The sequence below is a fragment of the Falco cherrug genome, chromosome 10 (assembly GCF_023634085.1).
Source record: "Falco cherrug isolate bFalChe1 chromosome 10, bFalChe1.pri, whole genome shotgun sequence".
NCBI lineage: Eukaryota > Metazoa > Chordata > Aves > Falconiformes > Falconidae > Falco > Falco cherrug.
The window spans coordinates 22,816,773-22,829,874 of NC_073706.1; the positions used below are offsets into that span (position 1 = coordinate 22,816,773).

The 13,102-nt window shown below is 44.4% G+C and overlaps 1 protein-coding gene across 1 annotated transcript in view; it reads left to right on the forward strand.

Annotated features, from left to right (window-relative positions):
* Nucleotides 1-4,251: 4,251 nt before the first annotated feature.
* Nucleotides 4,252-13,102, forward strand: part of SLC17A6 (solute carrier family 17 member 6) — a 33,462-nt gene continuing 24,611 nt past the window's right edge. The window contains exons 1-3 of the mRNA XM_005446111.4: nucleotides 4,252-5,068; nucleotides 8,001-8,253; nucleotides 9,439-9,557. Coding sequence (XP_005446168.1) covers nucleotides 4,983-5,068; nucleotides 8,001-8,253; nucleotides 9,439-9,557 — 458 coding nt within the window. The 5' untranslated portion in view covers nucleotides 4,252-4,982. The remainder of the gene's footprint in view (nucleotides 5,069-8,000; nucleotides 8,254-9,438; nucleotides 9,558-13,102) is intronic.

Genomic DNA, 13,102 nt, shown 5'->3' on the forward strand with positions numbered 1-13,102 from the left:
CACAGCTTTGCTTGACAAAATCCACATAGTTTATGTTGCATATGCAGCCAGCTTCCAGCTAGGTTTTTCTATTTGTCCCTGTGATCTTGGCCCAAAGCTCCAGATTTCTATTCCCAAGAAACATGAGCTGGTTAAAAGTGACCTTCCATGTCTATGTTCTGCACAGACACATGCATTCTTTAGCATGTTTCAGCTCAAGCCTGTTCTCTTTGGGACACAAAATGAGAAAGATCAAGAATCTTCACACCGTTGTAGAGATACAGAACCAAGATCTGATCCAACACCTCAGCTTCTGCCATGTTTGTTTTGTAGTGTATAAATTACCAAACCAGCCCACAGTTCAGGAAGTTAAAATATCATTCAAGATGTAAGCAACACAGATCAGGAAGAAAGAGAAAGAAATTCTGTGAACTTCTAGCATTACTGCACATTACAGCTGCTCCCTTCAACAGCACTGTGTAACGGACTTCTCAACAGGACGTAATAACGACACAGTGCACACAATCTGGGTCTGGAGTTATATTTTACAAAAAAGAACAAGGACATTTTGTAAAACATGTGTTTAGCCACTGTTGGTTATACCTCCAAAAGGCAAAATCATCTATAAAGTGTTGATAACCCAGCTTTGTATAGTTTTAGCTGGGGTTTGGGAATCTTTACAAGTTGGAACGCAGGACTCGGCATAGACACGTCTTTAATGTGTCAACGCATGGACACTATATCTAAATCCTCAAATTGCTCAGCTGTGTAATTTTTTAGGAGACCTGTTCAGTTGTTGCTGTGAATCACCATGACCCTGAATGATAAAACAAAAGCCCACCTAAGTTGTTCTAGGGAGTGACCACAGAAACTTTCAGGGAGAATGAGGAAACTCCTGGTTTAAAATGATCTTTTTGTCCCCCTTTTCTGCCTCTTCACTCAAGGGCTTGGCACAAGATTTTATGTGAATACTTTTTTTGAAATATTGAAGACTTATTTTCAATAGATACTTCACTGAAGAATAGTTCACAAAGCTGTTGCTTCTTCCAGACAACCTCCTTCCTGGTGACCTGACAAGCAAGATCATTATTTTGGCACTGCTTTGGAATTTTGCAGTTCCCTAGACCCAAAGAAGGTAAAAAGTTGCTTTGTTCTTAAATCAACATCCAATTCCATTAGATTCAGTGGACAGCTACCATAACTAGGAGAATTAGATCATAATTTCAGAGGCATGTTTATGCTATGCTCAGTCCCAAACAACTCTGTATTACAGACATGCATTTAATGGCATAACTAAGATTTTAAGCACATAATTTATTTCTGAAGATGATGCTGTTATCATTGAGAACAGTATTTTGTCACCTTTGAGTAGATGGGGAAAACAAAATCTCTTGGATTTTATCTGTATGACCATATATGAATTTAATGTAATGCATACATGATTATTTCTCAAATTGGGTCATAAAATACATATTCATTTATAATGTTTGCATGCATGACACTAGGGAAAGAGTAAATCCACACTGCAGTGTATCAGCAGCAAAGATAAGGTCAAAAATGGAATTTAAATAATCCGTATTTTTAAATCACTGGTATGTATCACTGATGAAAATTTTGGGTTGTTTGTTTCAGCAAGACTAAAACTTAGAGAAGAGCAATGTGTATTGCTGTTTTGACTTTGTAGTCCTCTAAAAGGTTTATATTATATTTAGACACTATTCTGAGGGTTATTGTGGAAAATTTTGAGAGTAGATATATAGCAATAAGAAAAACCGAGAACCGCATCTGTAATTCTTCATCTCTTGCAATTAACTTGTTGAAATAGGTCAGTTAGAAACTCATAAAAAGGAACTATGTATAGAAACAAAAGGGCAGGTAGGGACTCAATCCTTTAACCTTCACACAAGAAAAAGAATAAGAAATCCATACCAGGTGAAGAGAACTGTATTTAATAACAAGGTTTCAGGATTAAACAATAAGCTTTCTGCTCTATGTGAAAAATTGCAGGCATCTGCAGCATCCTGCATCATACCATATCGTCCCGCAGATATTCTTAGAGCTTTTTCAGAGCTGCAGTTTTTCACTGGGTGACTTTTGATTGCATCTCTTTCCTTCTGGTCAATACGTGAACATTTAGCAATGATAACCGGACTAGAATTTTCTGTGTAATACCCTATTTCACCTGCCACTGACACCAGTGGAAAGACTGATTTCACTGGAGTTTGAATTAGGCCTTTTGTGAGAGGAGCCTGCCTGTCACAGGTATGCTTTAGGGAAATAATTATTGATAACAATTTTGATAACATATATTGATGCTATGTGCTGTTTCTTCTAGAAATAGCTTATTTTACCAAGGTTAAATAAAACAGCTTATTTTAACAAGGTTAAATAACTGAAATACAATGTTAAAGAAGCTGACAAGTCTGTGCATATTTTATAACACTAATGACATTAGCATTCTACTGCTCTTAGTGCCTCATGTGAAAACAAAACAGCTGAACTTGATCAGGATGGGACTCAGTAATATCTGGATATAACATGTGACAGACATAAAATTTCTACTTCAGATGGCTACAGTAGCAGCCTAGTCAGTACAGGGTTTTACTATACCAGTGTTGTTTGCTATTCTGTATGTTTTATCCAATCAAGGACTAACTAATTCTTCTCTAGTAAGAGTCTACACCCAGGAATAACTCATCTGGCCTTTAAAGTAATTTTCATGTGTTATGATAAATTATTTATCTTTCCCAAATAAGTCATCATTTACTTATTAAATGTTATGATTTTACTAATAACTATTGCTGCTACTTAGTGGCTATAGCATTAAAAACATGCTAGTGCTGTGCTTTCTAAAAAAAGGGCCAGCACTCCTATGTAGTGTGCAAATAAACAAAGCACCCTTGCCCTGCAAACAACAGTCTCAAATTCCAGCTCAGAAAAGTGCTTGGCACTTTCCTGAAAGGCTTGCATTGCAGAATCCAATCCCATCTTATCCCCGCTAAAAAATTTCCTGTTCCTGCTTCCCCTCAGAAAAATCTCTTGATACAGGTTTCCTTTGAGCATCTGCAATGGCACACTGGAGCCATGAAACATTGGGAAGACTTGCTTATATAACTGTGCAGCTTTGCATGTACTGGGAAAAATCCTTTCAGCAGCGTAGTGGTAGTGAAGATGCTCTACTGAAACCGGTGCTGCAAACCACATTCAGTACCTACCATGATTTAGGAATCAGCTCTGTGTTCTGATGCTAATTAGCAACATGTCAATTACATATGCTTTTAATCTATTTTCTAGTCTTGTACTTTGTAGTTCTTTCACAACTTTGAAAGGAAATATTGAAATTCTGCAAGGATTAGTCATTATGGGAATTTCAACATTAAAATAATTGGTCTTTCTTGTATAAATGTACTTTGCTGCCATAAAACTTCATTAACCCTCCGCCAGAGGGCAACAGCAGAAAAAAAAATTTATATAGATCCGAAGACGTTTCCATCAGGGAATTTCACTTCTAAAATATGCTGTTTACATTTTGTCACCAACTAGGCAGGTGAAGTAGCTTAATAATTTTAGAAGGATTTGTTTAGAGCACAAGTTATACATTTTTTTTTGCGATTAACAAATCTACAGAAACTTTATGATTAACATGAAACCTAAGAGAAATGCAATGGTTATGACTTAAAGATACTACGTTTTGCATCTTTAATCTACTTCAGAGTGATTAAAGTAGGAAATTTACTGCTAGATTCTGGAAAGGAAAATAATTATGTGCAGAATATGCCCAGCTCATTCCAGAGCTGTAAATACCACAAATCAAGTCTAAAGGTTACGCTGGCCTACCCAGAGGTATGAAAGCAGAGGACACAAAAGAGATGGAAAATATTAAATGCTTAAGAGAAAGCAGTCCCTAATGGATGCGTAATATGATATAAAATAAGCTGTGCGAGTAAACAGGGATATAGAGGTAAATATACCTTTAGAATAGATGTTCTCTATTTTTAGCAAGAGCAGCATTATTTGCAGTTGCTGCCGTGTTTCCCCAGAAGCGTGACTGACTGCACGAAGGCCATGTCCTTTCTCTACGCCAGCAGCACAAACAGATCAGCGACGCTGGCCCCGACGTGCGGCAATCCCCGCGGAGCGGCCCGGGGCGGTGAGCGGCCCCGGGGGGGCGGCGGTGACCCCCAGCGGCCCCGCTTGCGCCGGTCCCCGCGGGGGTGGGCGGCCGGGGCGCGGCTCCCCGGGGGCTGCGGAGCGCGGCCCGCCCCCGCGGCGCCGCGTGGGCGCGGCGCTGTCCGCGGTGCTGGAGGGACGCGGCGCCGGCGGCGGGGCGAGGCGCTGTCCGCGGTGCTGAAGGGACGGGCGCCCGGAGGGTGCCGCTGGCCTCCGCCGCCGCCTCGGGGCGCGACCTGCGCGGCCGCGGTGGGAGCAGCGCTGCGCGGGTGGGCGGGCGGGGGCCGCGCGGCCGCGCCAGGGCTCCTCGCCGTCCGCGGGATTTAGCCAGCGGCGCCGGGGCGCGGGGTGCCGCGCAGCTGTCTGCCTACGGCGGCGAATCCCACCCCTCCCCCTCCAGCTCTACAGCCGGGGACCCCGCCAGCGCCACAGCGAGATTGCTCTGAACCGCTCCCGCAAAGGGATCTCCGTCCCCTCCCAGCCGGGCATGGCACTGCCTCCGCCCGCCACCGCGGCACCCTGCAAGGCCGAGGAGAGTTTCTGACCGCCCTGCCGGGAGCCCCGGGGGTGCCTGCAGCGGTCAGGCTCCCCCGCTCGCTGCCTCACACAGGCGCGTCCCTCGCCCTCGCCCCCCCGGCTCCGCACGCCGTCTCTGCCTCTCCCTCTCTCACACACACGCGCACGCTTTCTCTCGCTCTCCCTCTACCCGAAGGTGCACTGATAGCCATTTAATGAGGGGGGAAAGTTAAGAGATTAAACCAATATGAACCATCGTTGCTCGTAGCAGTGCCCTATCCAGAGCAGAGCAGAATCCAGCGAGCACCCCTGCAGGAATGGAGTCGGTCAAACAAAGGATTTTGACTCCTGGCAAGGAGGGATTGAAGAATTTTGCTGGAAAATCGCTTGGTCAACTCTACAGGTAAGACTGAGATTTCTTACAGGGCTCTACTTCCCAGAAATAATCGGAAGCTTTTCTTAACCGCCAGCTGCTGAAGGAGGTTGAATGCTTTGGGGAGGCTGGTGGCGGAGGGGCTGGGAGGTGTTGAGATACTGCTGATATAATCTGGATCCTGGAAACTAGTGCTGAAGCTACTCAATATGGCACCCTCGTAACTTCTCTATCTGATTCGTAGATGGTGTCAGTAAACATGCAGCGAAAGATCTTTCTCTCACAAAACAAGGATCCCATCTTGAAATCATAATCACGAGAGAGCAGCTCCCTGTATTTTTGTTCTGTGTTAATTCTGCGATGCAGTCACAGGATCTTTCCCCCTGCCCTTACCAATCATTAAATAATAATAATAATAATTTTTCCTGGTTTCGATTAGTCTTGTCCCTTGTGTAATTTGTCGTCAGAGGAAGATAAACATGGAGATGTATAAATAATTGATATCCGAACGATTTTGTTTTCTCCTGAAGCTGAAACATATAGAGGCATGTGTTTAATTATTTATCCGCCTGCTTGAAGAATCATCCACTCGTCTTATAAGTAACAACTGCAATTGCTAAACTCAAAAGCATCATTCAACAGTATGGTTTTGTGTGTACAGAACGTTTCTACCATCTTCGAGCCCTATACGCACAAACAAGCCCAAATTCTCGCATACCTAAGAAGTGTATACACTAAAGTTGACACACCGTGCTCCATCCAACCTGGCGACTTCGGTAACCTCCAGGACGTTTGAGAATGGTCTGTGAAATTCCAATGTATTTCTGATTGTGCTCTCTGCTAGAAATTCCCTCGAAGTTTGGGGGTTGATTGGTGGGGTTTATTGTTTATTTCGTTGGTTTGGTGTGGGTTTTTTCCCCCCCGAATTACAGGTTAAAGGTAACTGCGGATTCATCTGCCTAGGGTAGGTCACGTAAAAGTCTTTTTTTCCATACCTATGCGGCAGTGTTGGGCACAGGCACAAGGCTGTTCCACAGCATGAGTCACAACTTCTGCTGCCATTTTCAGGAAAGGGGACATATCAGTGAAGTGATAAAGACAAAATCGAGATTTCCGTTTTAGTAGCAAGGGTACAACTTTGAAAAGCCAAAAGCAAAACCAAAGCCATTAATAACGCAGTGAATATCCTACAGGTTTTGGTCACATTTAAGTCATTTTCAATAGTTAGAAAAAGAAATATTACTAATCCAGAATAAATGCTTCAAATATAATTAAGGAAATAAATATGTTTTTCTCCCTAAAAGATTCTACAACATATAAATAAAAAGATCATGTCTACTGCTTTTTATATAGTCATATAGAGAATAATGGAGAATTACAATGTTTGTATTTCCCAGCAGAACTCCGTTTGAATTTTCTCCTTGATTAGCAAATGCGCGCTTTACTAATCTTCAACGCACGGGACTAAGTACTTTGTTTCCGATTCTTAGAATTAAAATAGGTTTTCTGTCCCTGACACATTGATTTCTAATGTCTTCCCGAAGACAAGAAGCCCATTCAGGGAGAAAACACCTCTACAGCACCCTTTATTCTCACGAACGAATTTCGAACATAAAACCACGGTGTCCTGTTTTATTCACAACTTTAAGACATTTGTTAATGCTGAGGACTTTAAGCACGGAAATAATTCTCCCAGCAAAGAAAAATCGGGAAAATTTCAGCTGAGCAACTATTGGGGAAAATCTCTGTGTTTTCTCCAAAACACGAAGAAGCTTTTGAGCCTTATTCTGCTAATTGTTACTGCCCCATTAGCCGGATGAGTTAACCTCAAAGAGGTGGTCCTCCGAGAAGGTTTCCGACGTGAGAAAACACTCCGAGAGCAGGGATGAGGACAGCGGTAGGAGAGACCAGGGTGTCGGGAAATGGTCACATATTCGCTCTATAAGATGATGGAGCTGGGCTGGAAGCAATTAGTTTTTCTGTATTTTAACTATCTCAGTGACTACAAAAGAAGATTAAGATTCAGCATGGGACACTTGCTCCTTAAACCCGATCTTTCTTACTACCGACACGGCTTTTTAAAAGCTTTTCCACCAAAGAAGAAATAAAATGAAGTGTTCTAAGTCACCTGTCATGGATGGCAGCGTGTTTTATCCCCGATATTTTCCTGTTGATTCGAAATAGCTGCAAATAAGCATTCCCCTTCAGATTCCTGCACATTGTTTTCTAGGAGATAGGATAGTCATGTAAAAAGCAGGGAGTGGGGGACAATGAGATCGACTTTAAGCTGATCTGGGAAGGTTAAACCTACAAAGGGATCACAGGCTCGCAAGGTGTAGCTGAGCAGATGCAATCTTTTGGAAAGACTTCTCCGGAGATGCCAGTTCTCTGAAGACGGTCATGTTTTCTTCCACTGCATGTGACAGCCATTTTGCAAATCTAAAATAAGTAGCAATATCGCCCCCCCCTCCCTTTCTGCTAACATTCCTTTTGTTCCCAGACCTGAAGCGAGATACACACCAAAATCATCCCCCCCCTTGGTTTTTCTAATACAGCAAGGAGGGAGTAAAACCTTCGCCAAAAGACTGTTTCGGTTTCCAGGCTATGTCTCTTGGGCTCCCCAACATGGCGCCTCTGCAGTGGTTACAGATGATGTCTTCTTAATGCGTCCTACATTTTTAAGCAGAAGTCTTTAATGATAGATGAGCAATTCTCAGCTAGAGCTCCTCCCTGGGCTTCTGCGGCGGGGTGGCGGGGGGGAGTTGGGGATGACTAATCGTGACTCCCACAGGTCATTGCTAAAGAGCAGTTGAAGGTGAATGGAAAACAAGCACTAAATCCTCAAATCAATCCATACCAAGCCAAAGGGGCGGGGGGAGCGGTGAATTTAAGCCTTCAGCTACCCGAAGTGGCTGTGCGTTCAGGCGCCCAGGGCTTGACTTTCCCTTCTTGTGTCGGGCAGAGTCCTAGAGAAGAGACAGAAGCCCGGGGACACCATCGAGCTGACAGAAGATGGGAAGCCCATGGAAGTGCCGGAGAAGAAAGCCCCGTTGTGCGACTGTACCTGCTTCGGGCTGCCCCGGAGGTACATCATTGCCATCATGAGTGGACTGGGATTCTGCATTTCCTTCGGGATCCGGTGTAACTTAGGAGTGGCCATCGTGGATATGGTCAATAACAGCACCATACACCGAGGAGGAAAAGTTATTAAAGAGGTGGGAACCTTTCCCTCGTAAATCCCTCATCCTCCCAGTACAAGTCCCAGGTCAAGCACCTCAGCGCAGGCAAGACGGGCTCTGATGGCTTCGCGGCGCTGCCCCCCTGCCGCAGCCCGCGGTGCTCCCCGGTCCCGGTCCCGGGCTGTGTCCCCGTCTCCCGTCCCTTCCCGCCCCGCCCCTCACTGCCCAGCCCCGCCGCCACCCTTTGTAGGAGGGAAACACCGTTCTCGAGAAGAAACCATTTCTACCGATTATTCCTATTTTTCCTTTTCGGTTATCAGCTCTATTTTGAATTACTAATTTGCAGACACTATTTTTTCTTTTTCTTTTTCTTTTTCTTTTTCTTTTTCTTTTTCTTTTTCTTTTTCTTTTTCTTTTTCTTTTTCTTTTTCTTTTTCTTTTTCTTTTTCTTTTTCTTTTTTTTTTTAACCCTCTCCCCGTTGCACACAACCTGGAAAGACGCAGATATCTCGTCAAATAGCTGTAGGGGATGAGGGACGGAGGGCGCCGAATAAGCGGGTGCCGGCGGGCGCGCCGCGCTGTAACGGAGCCCGGGTGGTTGTGTTGGAACGTTTGCAAACACCAGGGTGGCAGGATTTGCTTTGATAAAAGGCGTTCAATGATAAAACCCGGGTTAAAGCGAGTTATAGCGTAGTGAGAAAGAAGCGAATTCTAAATACAGAAGGGTGTTAAATATACGAGTGGGGAGATAAACGCCTCCAAGCTACCCCTTGCACAGGCAAGGGGGGGAGGGCAGGCGGCAGCCCCCCCGGCCCTGACGAGCGGGGTTGTCCCTGACAGCCCGGAGGAGGCAGCCCCAGAGGGGCTGAGAAGCAGCCGGGGGTCCCGGGCACACGGGGCTCTGGTCACTGCTGGGCCAGCCCTGCCCCTCTCCTGTCCGGCGGGCACGGACGGGGCTGGGTTTACTGCTGCTATTGCGTTTGTTTTGCCGTTTATTAATCCGGAGTATATGCTATGGTGGGTCAAGGCAGAGCGAGCGGCTTCGCCAGGTGCCCCGCGTCCGTGTCCCGGTATCCCGGCCGCCGGGCGCCACCGCCGGCGTTAGAATCGCCCCCTCTGTTGCCCGGTGTGATGCTCCTGCGGCTGGATGCTTTAACCTGGCACGATTACAGCCTTCCTCTTCTCTTTCTCTCCTTCTCTCCCGGTCCCTTGCACTGGAAGAAAGCGAAGTTCAATTGGGATCCCGAAACAGTTGGCATGATCCACGGCTCTTTTTTCTGGGGGTACATAATCACCCAGATCCCCGGAGGGTATATCTCGTCCCGGCTGGCAGCTAACAGGTAACGACGGCCTAAAGAGGCCCGGGGTCCTGGACGAGTCGGGGCGGGCGGCGGGGGCTGCGCGGGGGGTGGCGGGGGCAGCGCGGGGGGTGCCCGCCGGCCGCGGCCGCTGACCCCGGAGCCGGGGGCACGCCAGGACGGGGGCCCGCCGCAGCCGGGGCTCCCCCGCCCCCCCGCCCTGGTGCAGAGGCAGTTAAAGGCGGCAGGAACACGTCCATGAGCGGTGGGATAGTGCGCTGCTCACCCTTCTTCAGGCTACCTCGCTGTTCGCGGGTTATCTCGTGTTGGTTTCTTTTCTCTTTAAAAAGCCATTTAAAGAGGTTGTGGCAATGATATTCCAACAACCTGTATGCAGAGGCAAATTCAAAGGTTCATTGTTTCATCAAAGCTTGCGAGATTATTTTTTTTCCCCATGATTGAATGAAATAGTTGTTATGATTTTTGTTTTAATGAAAAGGAAAACCATCAGCAGGAATTTTCCATTAGCGCACAAATGAACTTAGAATGGTCGAAAAACATGTTTCAATGAGACTTTCACAATGAAAAGAAAGTGCAGATGGTGCGGGGACTTAAGGACTCGTTTCTATGGTGTCTGGCAATTTTTCAAGCACCCAGGGTGCGATTCTACCTGTTAATTAGATCCACTGAGTATTCAAGACACATGAGGCTTTCACATCCACGCTTAATGCCACAGGCTCATCGTTTGCAGAAGTAGCGAAGGTCCTAGTGCCACTCTTCAAAACAGTAACAAGCCAAGTGCAAATGGGTACTAAAATCAGCAATCCATACCTTTAACTCTTCTCAGGAGTGTGCAACATCAAAGGTGGGCTTGGAAAGGCAGAGACGCTTTGCCTGGCAAGCAAGCTTCCTTGTGTGGGTTTGAGAAAGAGGGAGGAGAGGGGAGCTACGGCAAAAATGCTCCCTCCGAGGTAAATAACTTTTAGACAGAGATCTACATTACAAATGATGAGCAGTTACTAATGGAGAGATGTTCTGTAACTGAGATAACCCTAATACCCCTCCTTTTAAAGCAAATAAACCAAACTACAATGCTTATTAAAGTGGGGTATCCATTGCCTGTCTGTTTACAAATGTCAGCTTTCTGCTAGTGGTTCAGAAATGTAAAAGGCTATTACAAATAACAATTAACAGCCACTTAAACGGTGCTTTTCCTTTTCTTCCTCTTTCAAGCATTTTTGCATCTTTACATAGTCTGTAACTTCTCAGGACTAATTGGAGTTTTGCTTGAGTAAAGACTGCAGAATTTGACTCAGAGAATCAAAAAATGTGTCTTCATTCACTGGTGCAGCATCAGTAAAATCATTTGAATCAATCCAGATTTAAAGTGGTGCCACTACAAAGGTTTGCAAGACAATGGCAGGGACATTCCCAGGAAAACTCAAATTTTCCTTCTCTTCACAAATATTTACATTTACAACAATAAATGAGCCCTAGTTCCAGTTATTGACCTGGGTGTATTTTAACTCAGCAATTTTCACAGATTAGTGATTAGTTATTATTTTTGTGGAAGCCTCTGAGACAACTCCAACACAAGGCAAATGACCATGTAAATCACAGATTTAATTAAGGAACTAGCTATGACATATGTGCCAGTAATTGCAAATGGTAAAATATGGATAGTGGCTGTGATTTACATTTAGTTTGCAGATAAGAATGGCTGAGAATATTCTGGGTCACTAGATGTAGTGGTTGGAACAGCAGGACATTGAGGAGGCCAAAACCCAAGTTAGTTTCTGATGCTACATATAGATTTTGACACCTACATGTTCAACTTGAAATGAACAGGATGACTGTAGGGTAAAGTGGCACCCAAAATAGGGTGCAAGCCTTGATGTCATACCCTTTCTAAGAACTGCAGGAGAACAAGTCAGACAAGTGAGTACTGGGGCCTGGCGTCGGTAGAATATGAGCTACTATAAAAGCCTCTGCTGATATACATGTCTCATGCTACAGCCAAAACTGGTCACTTTATACTTTAGTGGATGACAACCAAGTAAGGTGTGGTGGGGTTTTTTTTGTTTGTTTGTTTGTTTTTTTTTTTTTTTAACAAACCTCGTTGACTATCTTTGTGGCATTAATGGTTTCCTTTGAAATCAGACCAAGTCTGAATTTATACAGAAAAACAAAGTTCAGATGTACTCTACACACAATAGACTCTAGAACAGCATCACCAAATTCAAGGAGGTCTGAGGAACTCAGTCTTGAGTTCCAGAAAAAGGGAGATATTTTAGGAGATAAATTTCCTGGAAGGGAAGGAGATAGTGATTACATGGAAAAGATAGCATGAATGAAAAACTGACTGTAGGTTGCTAAAAGGAAGGAAATTGGGAGGAGGGTTAAAGTGTGCTTTGTGAGCTTAACATGTTATTGCCAGGGAGTTGCTGGGTGTATGGCACATAACATTAAGATTCAGGCTGGCAACCAATTATAGAGATTCATTCGACATAATGTTAAAGTTTCACTAAGGTATAAAATACAGAAGAAATTACCTTCCTGGGGTATCAAGAAATCTTTTCTACATAAAAAACCTTAATTTCAGGCTGGACTGAAACCCTTTATCTTAATTCTGCCTGTTTTAAAATGCTTACTGCCAATCAAAAACTAACAACCCTGAGCTCTGAACTCTCCAATGTTATTTTCTTTAACTGAGTCTGCCAATGGGTAACATTTTACTGAGATCCTTTGCTAGCTGTAAATCTCTAGGCTGCTGCTGCATGGTTATTCTGTTCTGCCTTCACCCACTGCTCTTATCATGCACAGCTCCCCGTTACTGCTGACAGATCAGATTTAGTGATTTACAGATTTACAAGTAGTAAATAGAGTTTCTCAGAAATTTGCACTTGATAGCTAGGATCTCAAGTTATCTCATATTGTATCACTGAGACTTTTCTGTTACAGTGTATTTTCAGACCAACACTAAGAAAAATGCTTTCTTTAATAGAGGTGTGTTTACAGTGCTGTAGTACCAACAAGGTCAAACAAAACTGTCTTCAAAAACTCCAGAGAACATTCAGAAACAACACATCTCCTGAGCACTTAGATCTCAGGTGGTCTATAGAAGTTCGGCTGGTACGTTACAAAGATCAGTGCTCCTGAACACTTTCAAACTCTACTGACTTTTGTAGGAATAGGGAACCTTCAGAGCACTGCAGGACAATGTAATTTTTCAAAAGACACAGACTGGGCCTCAGGTGCCCCCTCATTTGTAATCAGTGAAGCTTTAAACTTGCATCCCTTGAACAGCGTGTGAAAACAGAAGAGTCCCTTTTGCCACAAGAGGCTAGAGACCTTTTCTCCCAGCAGAGGTTCTGCCTCTGGAAGATGTTCTATGCAACCACAGCAGACTGGGGGAACAAAGGAAACGCAATGCAGAGTCCCATGGGTAGGGTTTATTACAGCTATAACTTTTTTTCAGGGTTAAGTTCTCAATGAACAGTGAACAATTAACCTTGACACCAATTAAACATGACGCGATAATGGCAGAGTGGTGAGCAGGCTGTAGTAGTTTAGGGAAGGCATTTTGT